The sequence below is a fragment of the Scleropages formosus genome, chromosome 25 (genome assembly GCF_900964775.1).
Source record: "Scleropages formosus chromosome 25, fSclFor1.1, whole genome shotgun sequence".
Taxonomy (NCBI): Eukaryota; Metazoa; Chordata; class Actinopteri; order Osteoglossiformes; family Osteoglossidae; genus Scleropages; species Scleropages formosus.
In genome coordinates, this window is record NC_041830.1 from 10,844,096 (window position 1) to 10,865,945 (window position 21,850).

General features: G+C 45.3%; 1 protein-coding gene across 5 annotated transcripts in view; it reads right to left on the bottom strand.

The window, feature by feature from the left end:
- Positions 1–1,261: 1,261 nt before the first annotated feature.
- Positions 1,262–21,850, bottom strand: part of LOC108921702 (seizure protein 6-like) — a 72,597-nt gene continuing 52,008 nt past the window's right edge. Inside the window, exons 5-18 of one of the 5 annotated variants that reach the window (XM_018731325.2) lie at positions 17,064–17,249; positions 15,727–15,895; positions 15,151–15,317; positions 13,503–13,697; positions 13,226–13,364; positions 9,054–9,250; positions 8,087–8,284; positions 7,106–7,297; positions 6,805–6,999; positions 6,562–6,600; positions 6,066–6,174; positions 5,891–5,987; positions 3,971–3,976; positions 1,262–2,977 (exon numbers count right to left, since the gene is read on the bottom strand). In XM_018731325.2, the coding sequence (XP_018586841.2) occupies positions 2,948–2,977; positions 3,971–3,976; positions 5,891–5,987; positions 6,066–6,174; positions 6,562–6,600; positions 6,805–6,999; positions 7,106–7,297; positions 8,087–8,284; positions 9,054–9,250; positions 13,226–13,364; positions 13,503–13,697; positions 15,151–15,317; positions 15,727–15,895; positions 17,064–17,249 (1,919 nt within the window). In that variant the 3' untranslated portion in view covers positions 1,262–2,947. Of the gene's footprint in view, positions 3,977–5,408; positions 5,988–6,065; positions 6,175–6,561; positions 6,601–6,804; positions 7,000–7,105; positions 7,298–8,086; positions 8,285–9,053; positions 9,251–13,225; positions 13,365–13,502; positions 13,698–15,150; positions 15,318–15,726; positions 15,896–17,063; positions 17,250–21,850 lie in introns of those variants that run through there. The other 4 variants (XM_018731324.2, XM_018731326.2, XM_018731323.2 and 1 more) reach the window with 4 other exon arrangements.

The window sequence follows — 21,850 nt, forward strand, 5'->3', positions numbered from 1 at the left end:
TACTGGCGTGCTTTTGAAATGGTCAGAAGTCGAGAAGGAGTGTGAAGGAGATTCTGCCTGGGCCAAATAAAGCTGAGGCTGATTCACGAATCAAAGAGATATAACGTCGACCTCCTGTAGATACAGTATGTCAATGCCACAGCATGGGCTCGGAACACCTGCCAAAGAGGGACAGAGCTGGAAGAACCATTTAAATCCATCTCCCGTCAAAACAAACCTCAGCTGAAGAGTCATAACAGAGAGCTGGACAGAACTCACCATGGACTCCTGCGTTGGCATGAGCCTTGTCAAAATGTTAAAACCATCCCCTTGAGGGAATTACCTTTCCTCGTCCTGCCAAATCACACCATTAAGTCAGTTCCCGCTGGAAGGGTGTTGAATTAACCTTATTCCTTAAGGAAAAAAAAAAATCCCAGACAGAAACATGTAATCGAAAATTAATTAAAATACCAAAATGTATTTTTATGTGTGACAATGACAGCGCCAATTTATATCATAATGTTTTTCTAACAACAGTAATTCCTAGCTTGTCTTTTTTTGTTATGCTTTCAATCTTTCATTGTCAGATCAGGAGACTTTTTGATTGTTTGGCTCATGGTTGATTTTTAAACTGGGACTGAAAGAGAGCTCAAGCTGCAACGAAGCTTTTCTCTGTTGGAGGAAACTGTTCTAACACAGAGGATAATGGTATCATTGTAAAGTCTCTTGTTATTATTTTTGTCATTTATGTCTTATACCGTTTTGAAGGAAGCTGTCATGTTAACTTTTTCCCCGAACACCTTGTGCTTTACGCTACGCAGTTCTCATTTCGAAGAGCTTCTCATTGGGAAGAAGAAGCTTCGTTGCTGAATTTTCAGTTTTTTTTTTTCCTTTGAATTAAAAACACATCGCCAATAAAAGGCTCCATTTCTGCAAGAGAAGTGTGTCTTTTATCTGCTTTCCCGGTGCTCCTTTTTACTTGGTTTAACTAGAGTTTTTGAAATCCTAGACACTATTACCGCAGCAACAGCGTGTGTGAGCTAAACAAAATACTACAAAGGCACTATTAGAGAGGAGACACACTGAAGCACTGATACAGTCTCTTACCTGTTTTAAGGAACACATTTTTACTCTTCTGAGTGTTTTTACTGAGCTGATCTTATAACGATTTCACAACAACCTGAAAGTTGCACAGCAGCTTTTTCTCGAAAAAAAAAACTGGTTTAAAAAAATGCAATACGGACAACTGGCTTTCCTTTAATAACCATTTTTATTAGCCACACTTTTTAAAATTGTTTCCCTTATTGAGCTTTTCTGTACAAGTGTGCAAGATAACTGGCATTCCTGTACCAATGCTTTTCCACCTGTTCCAGAAGTAGAAAAACAACGTAATGGGCAAAAATGCCATTGTTAGGCCCCTTGTATGAAAAGCAGGTATTTTCATAATCAGTTGTGGTTTTTGTTGTATGAGACCTGTTATATGAGGGCTGAGTGTATTCACCTTGCTCTGGCTTGGTATTTTGTACAGGTCTCAACATAAATTCAAGGACAGAGTATGTAAATATAGCATTATATGCCCTGCAATTTAAACCAAGAAAACCATTTAAAATGTCTTTCCAACGGTAAATTTGCAAAAATAGCACTTCACTGTCCTTGATGGTTAGCTGATGGTATATGAAACAGACTAAGAAAAGGATACTACTTTATTAGAACATCACATCTTCTTTTCCACTTGGGGTGACTTGGGAGATGGGCAGCTGAGAGCCACACGGTAAGAAGGTGTGATGATGATGAGAACCCAAACCCAGTCACCACACCCAAGAGACACTAAAGACCACCATATGGATGGGCTGCATGTCTCCGCGCTGCTTATCCCAGGACCTTGTTTAGTATCTCCCTGCGGTCCACAGAACATCCAAAACTGAATCTCACAGTCACACCCCCTATGAGAAGCACGATGATGGACTTCTTAGACTCAGTCTTATTTCAGCAAAAACTGCTGAATCCTGTCCTTCATGCTAGACTTCTTCTTAATCTTTTACCGATCAGGTGTGTTGAACCAAGAGAGGATAAACAGAGAAGGATCCTTAGAAACTCTAACTGAGTTTGACAAGGATTTCATGAAGTCCAAAAGGTGAGAGTGGGTTTTTGTTCATTTCTGCCTGGTAACTCCAATAATGGAAAATCATGATAACTACAGAGACAATTAAAAAGAGCAGAGAAACCACAACTGATCTCCGCACCTTTCGTTCTGCAGCTGTTCAATGGTCTTGTGTTTTGATGTCTTCATTCAATGCTGCATCCTATGCTCATGTTCATAGAACATAGACTTGATGGAAATGTGCTTGGGGAAACATGGATTTCTTTTCAATAGATGCATATGAGGAGAATGGAAGTCCAGTCTCAGCATCTAACATGTTTCCAAAGCAACCTTGGGCACCACAGTGCATTACGTAGACATCGAACGGGGCCACCTGAAGGATGGGAGGAATCGCAGAAAATCTCTCCCGCTGAGTCCCGGTAGAAAACGTATTTTCGGGTCAGTGTGAAGGTGGTATGGAGCCCCCTTTCATGCTGCTTTGTGGTCTGTACAGATTAGGCCAGTTTAAAGGGTCATCCTGTGCCATTTAGTTAAAGTGGTAAATACACTGTTTGTGTTCTGCAGTGATAATGCTTCTGCACGGGAATAAATCAGCTTATTTTAGCACTGGAAGCATAGAGACACTGCAGCCAGCTGATTTCCACGTTTGGTTCCATCATTACGACACAGTCCACCACGTTCTTTCCGCATCAGTGGCATTGACCTATGGACAGGATATCTTACAGCAGCCAGGGATGGTAAAGAGGAGCAGGGAGGCAGAGCGAGGAAGGAGGAAGGAAGGAGGAGTCCAGGGAAGTACAGGAGACGTGTAGAAGACGCTCCCAAAAGGCAAAGGTAAGGGATCCAGGTGCTCCCATTGGAAGGTCACTAAATGCAGACCTCATACTCTCTGGAGTCCTGTGGAAGCCAGATATGCATGTTCATTAAAGTGCAGATGTCACCGTAACACCATGACTTCGAACCAGGGACAAGAGAACTGGGGGTACCTGAGGACAAGGGTTCTGCTGGCCAAGACAGGTTTAGGGGTTTGGGTTAGGATGACTTCATTTGCACAGTTCTCGGGTTTCACGTTAGATACAAATATGTTAGATGGGTGCGATCCCCCGTTTGGTTTCGTACCCATAATGCCATTTCAGATCCGGGTTAATTTCATAAGGAATTAGAAATTTGATAGGAAACAAACTAGGATGAGAAACCATGCGAAAAAAGGAGTTGAAAATGAAATGCAAACACGGTTTTATAATAAAGTGATAAAAAGCAAGAGTGAAAAGATGTTCTTTAATGGCAGTTCTGTACAAATTTGTTGACATCTCTCATGCGTGCATGAGCGCATCCAAAGGTAAACACAAGATGCGGACATGGTAGTGCAGTCGGTGATGGACGAACTGACAACCACACAAAGCTGGGGCGCTGCATTATCAGCTGCATGAAAGGGAGTTGTACGTGCCAAAAATACTCTTTTGTGCAGACGATAATTACAGAGAAAAAATTAAAACGTCATCAAACTAAATACAGTAGGTGATCCAGGAGATGTGTGATGATAGTGAGGTTTTATGTGCACTATGTGAGGTCTTTCAGAAAAGAGGTACCACAGGAGAAATGCATGTAAGACCTGACCCCCAAACCCCTGCATCCCTCAGTCATCCCACCCCCACGCTGCCTTTGCAGCCCCGGGTTCAGTTCAGGTTCTTGTTAAGGGCAGCCTGACCTCAGTAACATCAGTAAGAGTGATGATGTTGGCTGTGACCCATCAGGAGACAAGAGCATGGAGGGTGTGTCCTGGTGCCTGGTGTTTAAGGGGGGAGTGTGGGAGGAGGGGAGGAAAGTGGGTGTCGTACGTCCTAGGGGTGTGACCTATTGAAGGTACTCATCGTCACTCTGGAAGCTCACCTCGTCCTTGTTTGCCGCAGAAGAACAGACAAGCGTAGTGATTAGTGACCTGAAGAAGTGATGTGGACCTGATGGACACTGGGGGGGAGGTGATGGATGGAGAGTGAAGGGTTTGCGTTGGAGGACGATGGCAAATGACTGAAATGGAGAAGCACCCCTTGGGATCACTGCTGGACCACTGTTCTGGGAGCCCAGACTGCCTTCTTTAACTGCCATTGACGGGACCCCATGGCCATGTCAGTACTGGAACCCCTGGATCACTGTCATTAGGGTAAAAGTGCTACGGCACAAAGCAGCAACAAAATTCACTTCTGCGTTTGTCCCAGTTTACAGCAGCGAAGACCTGGGTGTAAAAAATGGAAAAGTCTAGATGCTACTATGATTTACAGTGTTGCCATAGCTTTGGGCGTTGCTCTTATTCTTGAGACCTTTTCTCTGCCTCTGCGACACGTTTGTAAACTCCAAGACCAGAACTATTCAGCTCTGATAGCCTATAAGGTCCAAACCCTGGAGGTTTCTGACAACAGCTTCATCATATTTTTTTTTTAAATAAAGGTCTTGTGTGTTCAGTTTTTTTTGAGCACCAGATGCAATACTTAACCAACAGATGACTTCAGACATGTGCTCGTGCTTGACTGTAAATGCAGCGTATCGCACAATAGACTTTGGTGCAATGAAATATGGAGGAGAAACGTTTCAACTTTTCCTTGTGGACATACAATGAAAGAGAAGATACAAATGACAAATAATTAAAACATTTCGGAAACACCGCCGTTTTCTGTCTTCACTGGACAATCACACTTTTGCTACCAAATCTACAGTAACACTGAAAACTGTAGAGTGCTCCTCATAGTAAGAGGAATAGTAACACTATGAATGTTTACATTTATTTGTTTAGCTGATGCTTTTCTCCAAAGCAACTTACAATTTTAATCTACCATTATTTACCCATTTATACAGCTGGGTAATTTTACCAGAGCAACTTATGGTAAATACCTTGTGGAAACGTACTACATCTGGAAGTGGGATCCGCACCTGCAACCTTTGGGTCCAAAGGCAGCAGCTCTAACCACTGCACTGCCAGCTGCCCAGTTGCAGTTTTAAGGATCAGATGGAGCTTTCCCTTCGTACCGTAGAAAAACTGTGCCTTACTACGGTAAATGCCCTCCCGTACAACATTTACAGAATCTAATTATATACCTGGGAATATATGATAGGGGGTGCGGTGGCGCAGTGGGTTGGACCACAGTCCTCCTCTCCGGTGGGTCTGGGGTTCGAATCCCGCTTGGGGTGCCTTGCGACGGACTGGCGTCCCGTCCTGGGTGTGTCCCCTCCCCCTCTGGCCTTACGCCCTGTGTTACCGGGTTGGCTCCGGTTCCCCGTGACCCCGAATGGGACAAGCGGTTCTGAAAATGTGTGTGTGTGTATATGATAGAATTTTAAGACCCTGAAGCTAAGACCACTAAGTTCATGCTTTAGCTCAACTGAAAAGTTACAAAGGGAGCCAGCAGGTGACGCTAGAGAAGTATAACATGAGTTGCAATGAGGATGTGAGCCTCAGGACCTGCTCAGGATCGGCAGCACCTGGAAGAACCTGCCTGGAGCTGCATGGACCTGTAAAGGCTGCACTAGTCCTGCCAAAGCCCACACGGACCTGCTCAGACATGACTCGGATGGCTTTCTATGTTTTCACTTTCCTGATGGGAGCGATTAAGAGGTCCTGTGGGTCAGGGGTCCCGATGGTCTCCCACGGAGATGAGCGACGTTGACCGTGGATGAAGGTGTGACTGGCGACTGTGAGGTGAGCTGGCGAATGCTGAGGTCATGCGAGTTGGTGGGTGACCATGGGCGATGTCATCAGGAGAGCACGATGGTGTTCTGGGAGTCCACATCCCTCAGATGCATTGTGTCAGTACTTACCCCAGTCTCGTAGATGGGGTTGTCAAAGGCAGACTCTGTCATGTTATCGTAAGGTGGCGTCGTGGACACGGAAAGCCGGAGAGACTTGCCTTGAACCCTGGGTGACAAAAGAAGGACACGGTCGTCTCTGACTTTCGGTGCTTCGTCACATCAACTTCACGGAGCGCTGTCTTACTTTGAGAACCACAGGTACAGCCCAACGACGATGACCAAGATGACAACGACTGGAACCAAGACCGTGATCGTTATGTTTGTCCACTCCAAGCTGGCATCAGCGCTGGACACTGGGGAACCCAAGTATGAAGGAAAAACAAACAATCGCAGAAGTGGGTCCGGCAAGAGGAGGAAAAACAAGGAGCGAAGCCCAAAGTGCAAACTAGGCGAGCTAAAGATGCACAAACACTGACGCTTTCCAATTGCCTAGTTCGACATGGTGAAGGCAAGTTGGGTCAAGACCGAGACACGGCGTAACGTCCGAATGGTCAAGCACTGTCTGACGACCACAATCAACAGCAGGGAATTTATTTATTTCTCATATAACCATGTCGGACGGGCGCTGGTTTTTGGTAGAAATTCCTCCTGCGCCCAAATTAGATCATTTTGTTGAAACTGCGCCAATATTCAGATATAAACCTGCACTGAGATGTGAAGAAACTGGTAGATCTACTTACCATCCAGCCTGCGCTCACTGGAATAATCCCCAGAGAATGCTGGGAAGGGGAACGGTAAACTTCAGCGAAACCAGCAGTAAAAATGACAAATGTGAGGTTTGTGCATCAAGCGCAACGTCTTGATATTTGAATACCTATGATGTTATTACAATCATAGTACAGAAGAGCGTTTTCCCATGGTTTTCCCATGGTTTTCCCATGGGAGGTGTAGTGGACTGCGCTCCAGCACTCGGCATTTCCCACCTCTGCAAGCAGGGGGTGGGCTGCTCCACTGGGACGGGTGTCCAGGGACACAGCGGATGGACGCGTCCCCAAGGAGCTGGTATCCAGACAGGCAGCTGTAGCGCAGTGTCTCCCCCGCCTGGTAGAAACGCTTCTCTGAGCTCTGGATGCTGAATGGAGGAGGACCAGGATCCCTGCAGGGCTCGTAGGCCTCAGCTGCAAGACAGATGGACATATGGACATATAGACAGACAGGCCCATCTCCTGTCTGCCCTGCGGGTAAGTTAGCTGCAGACACCCTCAGAGTGAGCAGGTTACTCACGGAGACATTTGGGAGGTCGCTCGCTCCACTTGGGGCCGGCAGCATCGCGGCTGTGGCAGGTGAGCAGGCCAGCGCCGGACAGCGAGTAGCCCTTGTCGCAGATGTACTGCACCGTGGTCCCCACGGCAAAGCGAGACCCTGACAGCACCCTGCGGCTGTGCTCCACTGTCCCAGGGTCTGTGCACCAAGTCACTGTCCCCCCAGCCACCGGAAACACACCACACAGTACGGCAAGCTCACCTTCACCGCAGAACTGGTCAGTTTTACTGTGTCCTGATGAAATGCACACTTAGCGTGTCACATGGTGGACACACTTTGTACACTGGTGGGTTTCGGCGTCTTAGGCTCTGTGTCATTTTAGTGACGCAGGTGGGTAGATTTACTCTGTCAATTGGACTTAAGAAATTCCCGGAGAAACTGTACTTCCCGTTTATTCATTTTTCTGACACTTACAACGGCTTACAATGATTTACCCATTTATACAGCTGGCTAATTTTACTGCAGCAGTTTAGGGTAAGTTCATGCTCAAGGACACAACAGCTGGAGGTGGGATTCAAACCTATGACCTTTGGGTTCAAAGGGAGCAGTTCTAACTACTACGCTACCAGCTATTAGAGGGGTTTGTGACAATGATTCTTTTTATGTTTACTCGAGTAATTTTTTTGACAACTGTTTTAGCTTGATGTAACTATATATCATTTTAATGTGATTGTGTGTGTGTGTGTGTGTGTGTGTGTGTGTGTGTGTGTGTGTGTGTGTGTGTGTGTGGGTGATTATGGAACATGTGTTGTTTTAGATGAGCCCAAATCACATTTCCACACCATCAGTGCTGAGGACTATAAATGCTTTATGGTCCTGATTCACATGTTTCATATTTTTCCATATTTACTTGTTGCATATGCCATATGCACTTATTTGATATAAAAAATGTGTGTCTCTACCTCTATGTGTGTGTCTGCAGTGCGGGAAGCCCTCTCTCACCTCTCTCACAGGTGGGGACATCACCACTCCACGTCAGGTCCCACTGACACATGAGAATCTCAGCACCCCCCCGCAGCTCGAACCCGGGGTAGCACTGGTAGGTCACCACCGTGCCGTGTACGAGCTCGGGGTGCGACGTGCTCTTCCAGCCGCTGGCGATCTCTGGCAGCTCGGGACACGTGTCGTTCCGGGGGACCTCTGTGGGTGGGTGAAAAAGGAGGTGGGATTGAGAGGAGGAGTGCAGCGCTACCTGGAGGACGTCACTCCCAAATCATGCTTCTTAGAGCACCCAGGTGAGGGAGATGGTGATGGTGCCATTCAGCGGAAGCTGCAGGCAACTACAGTGCTGGGTTGGGCTGGACTTTGTTGCGCAGACCTGGAACTTTATGTGGTTGAAGCTGCCACCTTGCTCTCCAAGGACCTGAGTCTGAATCCTATCTACTGCTGTAGCACCCTTGATCATGGTATTTACCCTGAACTGAGACAGCAAAAATGGGTAAATCAGTTTAAGCAGTGTAACACAGTAAGTCAGTACTGAGGAAAGAGTCAGATAAAGGAATAAATAATAATACTATCTGTTTGTTTGTCTCATGGCAGTCAGCTGTCGTGTTTCCACAGCAGGGGGCGCTGTTCTATAGCTGGAAAGTTCATTTTCCTAACTGAGGAAGGAATCTGGGTGCAGTACAACCCCCTCCCTAGTCATCAACATGATCAGACAGAGTGCTCTTTAATTTCCCATTCACCCCCACCATCCCCAGGCCCTTAGCTCTGCTCCAACGTGCTGATCCAACACCCTACTGGTGCCCAGGAAGTCGGGCTGCGTGCCAGAACCTCTGTCTGGCTCTGTTTGCAACAGGCGGCTAATTAAAAGCTCCCATTTCAGTTGGCTGGCTACCAGTCTTCCCCATTTTGAGAGTAATTAAAACCTGCCCCCCATCAGCCCCTCCCACGATGGAGTGAGACCCACCAAAGAAGTGCACAACGAAGCCGTTGTTGTAGCCAAAGATGTCGCTGGCAGGGTCCGACTGGAACTGCAGCGTCACGTCGGCCGTGGAGGTGTAGAGGCGGAAGTGTGGCCGCATGCCGCTGTACTGTGCCAGGATGTTGGCCGTCAGGTCATCACCATCGTAGAAGGTCAGCTGGTCCTTCGGGCCCAAATGTAGGCTGTAGAGGTATAGATGGTATTCAAACACATCACCTTCCAGCAGCAATGGACCCAGGAACACGGCACATGAGACCTCCAACCCTACTCAGCATCACCCTCTGCCATCAGTGCGGGACCGAGGTTTTGATTCCTCACAAAAATGCATGCGCTCAGGGTTCTTCTGATAAAATTCCACACTGTTCCAGATGTTTTCATCCACATCTATTTCCCTCCCACTTCCCAGTTTATAATCCAGAAAGGTTTAATTCACGTTTATTCATTTGTCAGACTTTTTCTCTAGGGTGACATACAGCTCACGGTAAACAAAGAAGTGGCAATAGATGAAGAGCTCTAGACACGGACACAAGATTATCGACGCACAACTTGTTTGTCTGATACCACCATGATGCTGGTTCACGTCCCTCAAGTAGCTGCCTATAGACGTCACATTCAAATAGCAAATACATAAGAGATAATCATAGCAGATGGTGTTGGACTCATTTCCGGAGCTGTCAGGAGATCAGGAGAGATGTGGGTCTAGAAGGGATGCGTCTGAGACCCTTCTTCAATGCTGGGAAGGATTCAGCAGTTCAGAGGAACAGAAGGGACTTCTTGCACCACACAGGGTCTAAAACTGAGAACTGAAAGTCTAGGGATTACAGATTACAGCTTTAAGATTACAGCTCTGAAAAAAGGAATGGAAAATTGGAACTGGAATGACCTTTTATAAGAAATAAATCATCAATAATTTGTTGTGTATATACTGCTCTCCGTAGCTTTCCAAGAAGGCTCATAAATATGCGATTCTGAGAGATGCCAGCTCCATCCTGTGCGCGAAATGAGAATGAGATGAGATTTTCCCAGACGGCCTCTGTACCGGCAGCCCTGCCCCCTCTGGGTAACGAGGCAATTGACCTCCAATTAACTATTGATTAACTATTGATGGCTGCTGATGGGACGAAAGCCGCTCGGACAGGGCTGTGGCTGGCGCCCGTCCCCCACCGCTGGTTTGGTGACCTGAGGAGGGCAGTGCCAGCTACAGCTCGCTAGGTTCTTTCTGCGAGAAGAGTGCTCTCCTCCACCTATTGGCGATTATCAATAAATAAATGCATAGACCATGAGCTTTTCATCTGAATACCTACCCAAGAAATGAGAACTTGTCCTTGAAATGCTGCGGCGGAATGTCTCTTGCGGAAAATGGGTTTACAAGGACACACAAAAGGGAAACCGACACAAAGAGCGTGGACTGCAGAGCTCCACGGTGGCATTCGAAAGGTTCACAGTTACTGAATAAAGTAACTGTTTACAGTTACTGGCGTTGCAATCTGAAGCTCCCTCTTCTGAGCACCACTCCTGTCATAGCCCCCTTGATCAAGGTATTTCCCCTAACCTGATACAGTAAAAATTATCATGCTGTATAAAAGGGTAAATCAGCCTCATGATCTCAACATACAAACCTAATATTGCAATTCACCTTGGAAGAAAGTGTGAAATAAAACAATAAATACATATGTATGATAATAACTTTGAAAAATAAACAGGTGGGGAAGTGATGATGGTTTGATGGTTTGCACAATGTCCTTCTTGCCACTGTACCAGTGCTTGGATAACACAGAGCTGTTGTACAGGTGTATAGACACCTTTTTCAGGGATCTGCAGGTATACCTATATTTCCACCTTGTCTGGGCAATCATTGCCTACGAAAGTATTGAAGTGTCAGACCAGTACAATACTGTTGTCCCCAGCCTACAGCCGGTAGTGTATTGGTTAGAGATGCTGCGTCTGGATCAAAGATTGCAAGTGCAAATCTCACCTTCCGCTGCAGAACCCTTGAGCAAAGTACTCACTGGTACAAAATTGCTCCAGTAAGAATTACCCAGCGTATAAACGGGAATAATTGTAAGTTGCTTTAGAGAAAAGCATCAGCTCAGGGAATAAATGTCACTTTTCGAACCCTCCTGATGCTGCTGCTGGATGTTAAGACGTTGCTGCTACTCTTTACCTGCATTTTACATGGTTTCCCCAGGAAGGCTCTCTCATTTTAATTTTCCGATATGGGCTCTCAGGTTATTTATTATTGTTATTTATTAGTTTTGCTGATACTTTTCTCCAAATCAACACACAATTTTAGTGCACAAAGCTACTTATGGTGATACAGGCATTTAAAGAGCAGAGTTCTTTTCACTGTATTAATTCAGGGTAAATACCTTGATAATGGGTACTACAGCAGGAGTGGCCTCTAATCACTGTATAATGGTAAATAAATCCTTTGTTTACATAGGGATGTGAGTGTTTGCCGGTTCCTTCATGTTTGAGGATGCAAATTCAGAGAGCGGAGCTGCAAAGAGCATTTACCACAGGGCCTGATGGGAAATGAAGTTTTAGACAGCCTTCAGCCTTTCACCCTGGACCCCTCCCTCTGTCAGCTCCTCTATACCGGGTCAACTTGTAAGGTGTGAAGTGTGTTGTGGGCACGGATGGAGACATGGGCCAGGTGTAGGTGCGGTACCTGCCACATGTGCAGCTGCCTGTCACCATGCCAATGGAGCGAGTGCCGGGCCAGCCCTCTCATTTGCACTAAAGCAATTAATCAGCCGTTATTATGCGGTGTGTTCTGCAGTAATTGGGAGTGCTGAATGAAACGATGACTGATTATGAGTCTTATTAATGGGGGAATGGGTTCCTGCAGCAAACCAAACTTGCATACTTTCTGTGTCACTGGACCAAGAGGAGGGCCTGGGGCCTATATCGCTCCAAGGCCACAGTAGGGGTGGGTGGTAGGACTAGGCACCGTGGTTCGAAGGGAGTTGGTCTAGCAGCTAAGAAACCCTACAAAAGGAAGCTGCAGCTTCACCCCCTGGGGCAACCCGTTATACCTTTCGGAAAAGTTCTTAATTTGAAATTCAAAGTAAAAGAGCTCCGATCCGGTCAGCTCCACATCAGGTCAGCTCAGCCTGGTTCCTCTCTTAGCTTCACATCAATGTTTGTTTTCTTACCCTACGGGGAACTTGACTTGATATGATGAGCTGCATCATACCGTTGTGCCCGTGGGAAGCCTTTGTCATCCCATAATGCCTTCTAGTTTGCCTTCTCTTCTGCTTCTGCAGTTGTTCAGTGTTTGTTATAATGTGCTCATAAACATTCCTATAAATAACTGTAATTGTAATATTTTCTCACTTAATGCATACCTGTAAATAACTACACAAAAATAGAACTGTTCATCTTTGACCAGATAATGCAGCGTAGTTACAGATGGCCATCACGTGAGATCCTAGAGTCTTAGCTAAACAGAAGGTCCCAGCGTCACAGAGTTTAGGCCTTTAAGAGCTTTGGCATCCATACGGCGCTGTGGTCTTCTCCCTCATGTAGAAAAGGGGGCAGCACTTCGCTGCAGGCATAAGCGCTCCAGCAAAACACCGCAGTATTAAACTGGACAAAAGTGTGAAATGGCGGCAAGCCGCTGTTAGTCCTTGTGGACGAAAGCATCTGCCAACGTAATAAATAACCCCGTGAATTAAATCTGAGGTTCAGACTGTGTGTAGCATACTCCAGGCAATATTCCTTATTTAACTGCAGCGCACACGTGTTTACACACACAATATCGCTGCAACACACAGAAATGTGAAGAGTGAATATTAATAAAGGAAGTCAAACGGCTGAATACAAGTATGATCTATCAGCATGTGACACGACAGGTTTCCTGTTGTGAGTCGTCACCCGCAAAAGCAATCTCTCCACACAGCCATTGTTACTCTCATAATAACACATTCGGGAGAGAGCTACTTTTGTGCGAAATAATAAGCCCTCACAGCAGTGCATTCTTCTCCAAGCTGACACTCGTATGCTCCATTCATATGTAAAACAACAAACTGCCTGTTGTTGTCCGTGGCACATCGTTGTTAGCTCCTCGAAACCTCTGCGGTGGTGTGTTTTTAATGACCGAGCCACAAAGGAGATGCTTGTCAAAGGTTTTACTCAAGGCAGATGTCACTCACACTTGGACGTCCAGCATGATTCGTTTGTCCTCCTCCACGTGAATGCCCCAGATGCAGTCCTGACCCTTGTCATAGGCCTCGGGCCAGTTGGGGGACAGGATGACACCGGCGGAGTCTGTGACTTCACCGCTGCAGACAGCTGGAACAAAGAATCACACTCTGGATAGCTGTGGACACACATTGACACTTACACACATACCCAAGGATGTCTGGGAATGGATAAATAAGAAAAAACACGCTCAGTTGGAGACGTGCTCGAGGACTGGCGGTACTTTACCTCGGCAGGCAGGTTCCGTCTCGTTCCATTGCGGCCCGCTGGGGTCCACGCACTCGATGGTGACGGAGCCTTGCTCCAGGGTGTAGCCGGGCTCGCAGGAGAACTCCACAATGGTGCCCACGGCGTAGGTCACATCGCTGCTTGTGTAGTTCCCATACTTGATGAAGGGTTCGTAGCAACTCCCCTTCCCAAAAGCTGTAGGGTGCAGCCAAGTGTCAACAAACTGCTCTCAAACACCCCGGACAGTTTCAGTGTTTTGCTGTGAGATTTAAATACACCCTTCTGTGAGGTGAGGTAAAAAATGAAGCTGGAGATACAGCACTTTCCTGTGCTTCCATAGACGCAAAACCCCTCCACCCTCTAACACACATCCTCACCTTCATCCTCAGTTTTTGTTCAGAAGATCTTGCTCTTGGCTAAACATGATAGCCGATTTCCATTCAGGAGTAAAACAGCAGGAAAGCACAAGCTACGACGGGTATCTCAGATGTGGATTAGGATGGCCCATTTTTGAAATAGAAACTTGGATGAGAAAGCAAACACGAAAAGCAAATATCTGCTACAATCTCTGGGGGCTCTAAGTAGGCTCGGCCTGTTTCTCCATTGGGAGCGTTGAGCTTCGGTAACATGCAAAACGATGACAGCAAAGGCAGATTTCCACTCTTTACAGGGGATTATACACCGAGTTCATGGATGCTTTTAAAAATATCCACAAGTCGGCACATCAAAACAACCAGGACACAGCTATAAGAGCGTAATAGGATTTGCTATTTCCAGAGAGCTTTTTTGCGAGGTCTAAATAGATTACAAGACCAGAGTGGACAGTAAGAAGTTGTGTTGTTTAGAAGATGCTGAACAGGATGAAAGCCCTGTGCTGGTCAAACTATGTCTTCAAATAAATGATCTCTCTGCTTACTGAGTGGGTTATGAGTCAACAGTAAAACATGCAGGGATTGCAGCCGTGCAGCTTGGCCTTGGATCTCCAGCATTTTGATCCACAGACGAGAAGGAAAATTCCCTGCATTCTCAAGCCCATTGAGAGGGTAGCAGTAAGGAATTCTATGAAAGGGTCTAAGCTATAGGGAGTGGGGTTGGGGGTTCCTCATGGTAAAATCAGTCTGTGAATGTAAATCATGTCAAATGTGCTTAGGTGGAAGAACACGGGCTGGTTCGTGATGGTGGTAGACTGTAAATGGTAGACTAATGAATCATTTGTGTTGCCAGGTAAAGGTCAGGCACGAGATCTATAAAGCCCATAGAGACAACAAATATCTGATTAATATTACAAAATAATCACATCCATGTGCTATGAGATCTTGACATTTTGCTAAGAGATTATTATTATTCATTCATTTTTCTGACACTTTTCTGAAAAAGCATACTTCAATGTGAGGTTTTTATGCTAAGCTACTTATAATGATTTATCCATTCATATAGTTAAGTAATTTGTACTGCACCTATTCAGGATAATGCAACAAGAGCCAGGATTCAAACCCAGGACCATCAAGGCAATGCTTCTAAGCGCCACACCATCTGCTTTCCCCTAGATTTCATCTGTCTTGTTCAGGAATGAAGGTGAAAAATGTGCCGTAATACACATGCAGTCACATGTCTTTTCTGAGCTTGTCTCCTCCTTACTGCTCAGTACCTTCGTACCGGAGGGCAGCCCCGATGGATGTTCCCAAAGCATCAGTGCTGAAGTCAATGAAGAGGTAACGGGACGAGCTGACAACACCTTCGTTAGGCAGGTACTCCACCTCATATGAGTCATAGAGCGGCGGGGAGTCAATGTTGTTCCCGTTCTTTATCAGAAGCCTGAAGGACAGGGCACAGGGGCAGTCTCTGTTGATCAGGTGCATCGATCAGACCGAATGGTCTTTTTTAAATTGAAAATGTCCTTTAGAACAAAAACAAGCTCTCCAAGGCATGTCAGCAATCAGTGTGACACTGAAGCGATATATTAACCCACTAATTGACCCCACTAAATACCCATTTGCTGACATGTTCTCAAGGTATGACCAAGAGGGTGGATGGTGCTGATGAGCTGTATTATCCATGTTTGTAAAGTCTCTTTTGATTATCTTTAAATCAGTCCTTATTTACTGAATTAGCAGTTCATGGTCTGTGGACTGCTCAGTGGTACAACTACAGTTTCACACCTGTGGATGAGCCCAGTTTTATCGTTGTCCTCCTGCTGGTTGCTCCAGCGACCTCTCATACTCACCTGTCGTCGTCCTCGGCTAGGGCTACCTTCTCAAAATGAACATGTATTCGTTGGCCCTCAGGGGCCTCCAGCACCCAGTGGCAGGTCAAGTTGTTGCTGTAGTTGCTGGGGAAACCAGGTGAGGTGATGCGGCCAACTGTGATATTCCGGATCATTCCCCCACAGAAGGCTGTAATACAGTTGGAAGGGCAAGAAGAGGGCAAGAGCAAGGCAAAGAGAGAACACCAAATTATGAGAGGGAGATGTAGGCTGGAATACATAGTTTCTTTCACACTACTTGCTGTTATCACACAACTTTGGAGACACTGAACAGCTAGAATAAAGGGCCCCTTTCTTGCAGAAAAAGTCTGAAGTATTTCAGGGAGCAGGAGCCCCCAGTATAAGGCAGACATGACTGAAGATAGAGACAGCTGGGTGAGCCTTTAACTTTCACTGACTCTGTGCCTTTAACGTCACTGTTTTCAGCCGCAACAAAATTACAGTAAGCTTTATGATTAAACTGATCCAGGGTTGCATGGAAGTAAAACTATGCACCTCCCCAAGACCTAATACAGGTAAACTTTGTCTCTGCCAGGACCCAGTGGGGATGGAGGGAGGATGGACCACACCGTGCTACCCTGACCAACACCCTCTACTGCTGTCAGACAAACACGGTTGTTACAGCTTGCCTATGTAGTCATCTGTAACCCCATGATCTATTGTCGTGTTCCTCCAAGAACCGAGGCACAGGCTTTGCCGTTGGGCTGTCGAAACAGCAGATCATCGATTTCTCTACTGGCCTAGAAAGTTCTATTGGAAAAAGATGTAGTTTGACGAGGCTGCGATACCGGACTTTCTACAGTGGCACCCACACACCATGAAAGCCAAAATCAATGACTGATCCCCAATTAAGTTTGGGAGAAAGACATGCCAGATGAATGAGAATTGAATCTGGGGAAGCTTAATTACCACCACAAGGATAAAAAGATTTACTCTGTTGCTGGCACCTCCCACTGATCAAAGCAGGTATTGTCATCGGGGCATGCAGTCGCAGTACTTGCTGTTTATTCCCAATAAACTGGAACACTTCGTTGCGATGCCTGAAGATCTTTCTGATACTCTTAGTATAACAGCAGTCATAATGATGTTATTAATGTATGCTGCATGGTCTATTAATAGTTTAATGTATCAAAGTTAGGCATTGTGGATGAATGGAGGCCCTTACTGCAGATAAATAAATACAAACACTTATCTCCAGATCTGAATAACACATTAAAGCACAAAGTTTGGTTCATTCACCATCCCCTGATGTCTGGGAACCGGATGGCACATTTTCATTTGCAGACAACAGTCCTTACCCACGCATCGGGGCTCCTTGCCACTCCAGTATGGAGTGGTGGCATTGCGGCAGGTGAGGGTGGGAGGGCCCTGCAGCTGGTAGCCTGTGAAGCAGTAGAAGTAGGCTTCTCCTCCGGCATGGAGGCTGGTGACTGACACGTCCCCCTGGGCCGGCCTCTGGGGGAAGGGGCAGCTCAGCACAAAAGCTGGAGAGAGTGAATTAGAAGAAGAGAAGGAACACATTGGGTGAAATGTTCACCGTTCAACTACCACCGAACAGGGCTGTGGACCTCTGTTCATCCAAGCTCCACAGTGGGAGGAAGGTGGATCCTTGGATCTGGAAGGTTAGAGTCCCTCAACTCTGCTCCAGAGACCATCATTGACAACCCTCCAAGATATTTGGTATTTCCAGCCATTGCTGCATTCTTCTGAAGGTTAATGTCTCCACCTCACGTTCTCTTTCAGACTTTCTGAGAATTTGAATACAGTCTCATTTTGACTAACATGGTCGGCTAAAGTGGACTCTCTAACGCCCATCAAAAAGAGTGTAATTGAATGTCTCGCACTGTCAGACATTTTCAGCTAAGTTTAGGCATTTATATTTTATAGTACGTCTTCTTTAATGGCACAGAGGTGTTTTTGCCCGTTCCACTGTGTTCCCTTAGTTTAAAACAGTTTTTTGTTTGTTAGTTGAGGTATGCTACAGCTAGGCTCTAATCTCAGTTCTGCTGCATCTGTGGGTCTGTGAGCTTCAGCAAAACCTTTTCCACAGAGAGTCAGAAGTTCAGTTCAGTTCAGGTCAATTTATTTTTATGTATGTGTGGTGCTCTTAACAAGGCTGCCCAAAGCGCCTGCTACGGAATACAAATACAAATATAAAGAACCCTGAAGTTTCAGGGGGAATTATGTGGAGGAGTGTTGGACTGGACAGCTCCAGATAGACACCACTCAAATGCAGCAGATGGCCAAAAAAATTCGCCTGGTAAACAAATGGTTGTAGGTTTGAGGAAGGGTCCTGCCATTATACCATTGAGAAAGGTACTTATCTGTGGAACATCCCACTCCTTGAATACATTAAAGCATGACTATGTTAGCAGTGTAACTCATATTGGATAAAAAGCATCTGCTAGGTGAATAAATGATATCTATAAAGCATGGCAGAGTACTAAAAGCCACTCACTCAACACTTCTGCTTTTTACACCACTCCCTGTGGATGGATGCTAATGAGAGGCACATTAAAGGCAGTGCTTTTACACGAGACCTCTTTTACTTTGCACTGAAAGCATTAAAGTAAAGAACACTTTAGGAAAGCTGACTGGATCTCACCGTCTCTTGTGAAAATTACGACATTACAATATTAGCTCTGAACGTTGTGGACTGTTCACACTAGTTGTGCTCAATGGAGACGGAAAATCTTTCACATTTTTGGGTTAAGTGAAATGGCGCATAGGAGATTTGCAGGTGGATGCTGTGATCAGAAGGGTTTTGTATTTTAATTTTCCTGGAAGGGAAAGCATGAATTTAAAGGATCCATACTTTCACTTTCAGAAGCTGCTTGACACTCATATACACACACAAAGGGCGATTTAGTTTAAAAATTCCCCTGAAACACACCATTATTATTATTAAACATTATTAAGTGACACTTTTCTCCAAAGTCACTCACTGTTAAGTTGGTACACTGAGCTGCTTTTTATGAGATACCCATTGCTACAGCTGTATCATTTTACTATACCAATTTGGGGGGGGTACCTTGAAGAAGGGTTGGAGTGGACATTCAGACCTTAGTCCACTGATTGCGACTCACCAGCTCTAACCACTGTTCTGCTCCCTGCACCCTGCTGCCACATGAGTGTGGGAGGAAACCAGAACATTCAGAGGAAACCCATGCAAACATGGAAGGAACACTCAAACCCCACAGAGACAGAGCCTGAATCGAATGTAGAAGCAAGAATCTGAATGAAGAAACCTGTAGCTGTGAAATGGAAGCATGACTTGAGGCTCCACATTTTGCTGTTTCCCATTTCTGTTGAAAGGTATTCTTGTACTACCCTTAATTCTTGCCTTTATGGCACTGAAGGTTCCTTTTGCCCTCAATGGCGATTTTTTTTGTAAAAGGCCAAATTCACTGACACCACAAGCAGAGGAGGTGACAACAGTTCCCCATTCACCTACCAGATGCGACTCGGAGTGCCCCTTGTTGCCTTAGCATCCTGAAAACATTCACTTGAGTTCCTGACTTTTGTTTGCACAAGGGTTGTTGAGTTGCCTTTTAAACACCCCTTTTGGCAGCTCCCCAGGTTTGTCAAACTGCCTTCAATCCTTTTCAGGCCTTAAACCACAGAGCTCCGTAGGTGATCCTCCTGGAATCATATGCTCTGTACCTTCATTGTCAGATCAGAGGTGGGAGGCTTTGTTTTACAGCATTACAGGGCTCTGAAAGTAATTTATTTAATTCTCTGAAAATGAAGACAACAACTCAAGGATAAATCACCCCCCCTGGCTTCGCTGTGTTCAGGGTGCGAGCTTACAGCCACGCCAACATCTTCCTTGGTTCCTTCTGTTCCAGGGAATCATGTTAAGTGGTACATGTTGAAAGTAAGTCAGAGCTATTGGTTTTCTGTTTTTGTTTCAGCCAACTCTCCTCTTTGTGCACAGCACTAGGTGGGTCTGTTCTTGGAAGCAGCCTTCCTTGTACTATTCATCCTATCGTTGCACACAAAACTGAAACCGTTAAAAAAAAAGTATGTAGAATATGTCATTTAATATGCACTTAAAATGGTTTTACTCTGCAATCAACAACTGCATCTTTGTCAAACCGCTGGGGATTTGGTAGCGAGATGTGCTTTAATCAGAGGCTGATAAATTAATTTTCAGCCTTGATGGGAACAATAGAAAAATATACTAAGCAAAAAAAAAAATAAATAAAACAGTATAAAACGTAAAGACTGAGAAATATAGACAAATTCATGTTGTTTTCTCCCTTGTGAAGTGCACCCCTTGACACAGGTCATAGCGGGCTAAGGTTGGCATAAGTGGGCCTAAGCTGTCTTTGTGAGCCTGCAGCAGCGACAGCCCACCATTGCTTACCTTAATGGAGTTTATTGCAGCAGTAGATCATTTCAATTGAGTGTTTTCCCCAGCCAGAAAAATATCAATATATCACAATGTGACTGTTGCAAAACGACCAAGCTTTAATTCCCTTTCCCACGAAGAACCCCATTGATCTCTGTTCGAGGGAGATGTTTCATTGGAGAGGCATGGAGCAGAACTCAGGGGCAATTCATGACAGAGCCTCTCTCTCCTCAGCCAAACAGCTCATGTTCCTCCAGCTTCTGAGCTTATGGGCTGCAAAATTACTGACCCACTGAATGTTTTAAAGAGCCACAGGGTATCATCCAATTGGATTGCAGGGACATCTGAAAGAATGGCGGGGGATTGTCCAATAGGATCACAGGGACAGCTGAAACAATGTTAGGGGATCGTCCAATAGGATCACAGGGACAGCTGAAACAATGGCAGGGGATCGTCCAGTAGGATCACAGGGGCAAATGAAAGAGTGACAGGGAATCGTTCAATTGGATTACAGGGCGATGTAACGGAGGAGCAAGGGTCTGTCCAATAGGATCACTGTGGAAAGTGAAAGAGTAGCCAGATCATCTAGTAGTAGCACAAGGATTAGTTTTTATAATGAAAGAAAAGAGCACTGCATAAAAATTTCCAAAAAAACAATAAACGATAAGGGTAAGTGCTTAGAAAGATAACCCTGGAATATTTACAAAACTCCCACTCACTTTTCTAGGTTTGAAAATTTGGGCTGCTACATTTATAGGACACCATTGTATTTTGGGAGCCTCGTCTCTTGGAGACCACGAATAAATAGACGAAACCTGTGCCGACAGGATCTAAACATGACTTCAAACGCATCAGAAAGTGTGCGCTGTTCCCAAGGAGACCTCGTCTGTCAACATCCTGTACATTACCTCTCCAAACCCACCCCCCCATTGCTCAACCACCTTGTCAGAAAAGTGTCAGTAGTCAAAGATGACGCTCTTTTTCATACCTGATGATATACTGTGATTGACCGCCACATGGACTAAACCAGGCCCTCATCTCTTTAGGAGGGACCCCACCAAGTGTGTGCCGTCAACAGGCCAACCTCCAGACATCCGCGATAGGATCCCTAGCGATAACAAAAATGAACCTCCAACAAGTCTAATTCCGTAACCAACATCTGCAATGTCAAGTACAAACAACGTGGGGTCCCTGGAAACCCTCTGCTCTGTCAGATTTTCAGTGCATTGTGCTTTGCTAGAGTCATTTCAATAAAAATCCCTGAAACATAACTGGGGATGTTTCATCTATGTAATCAAATAAGCAAAATGTCTCTATGCCCTGCCAAACAGTAGATTTCTGCACTGTAAATAGAATATAAATGGCTTCTTGTATAACTGAGGGCAAATTTACCTCGCCAAGGGAAGAATTAACAGGATAACTAATTTCTTGCAAGTTTGTAATTGATTTAGTCCTGCATATTAGGCTTTAATTAAAAGGATTAGGCAGATTTGGTTTTTCTGAGTCTTCTTTTTCAAAGAACTCACAGAACTTCTGTGCTACAAAAGACTCAGAGCAGTTATTCTATAGAGGAGCCACAGTGCTCATGTTGCATAGATGACTATAATGGGTTCTTGATGATTCATCAAGAAGCTGCCATATGTGCACAATAGGTTAGCTGGATAAATTTAAACACAGTCAACATTTAATCTGAATCTTTCCCAAGTATTTCAAAAGTCAGTTTAGCGCTTT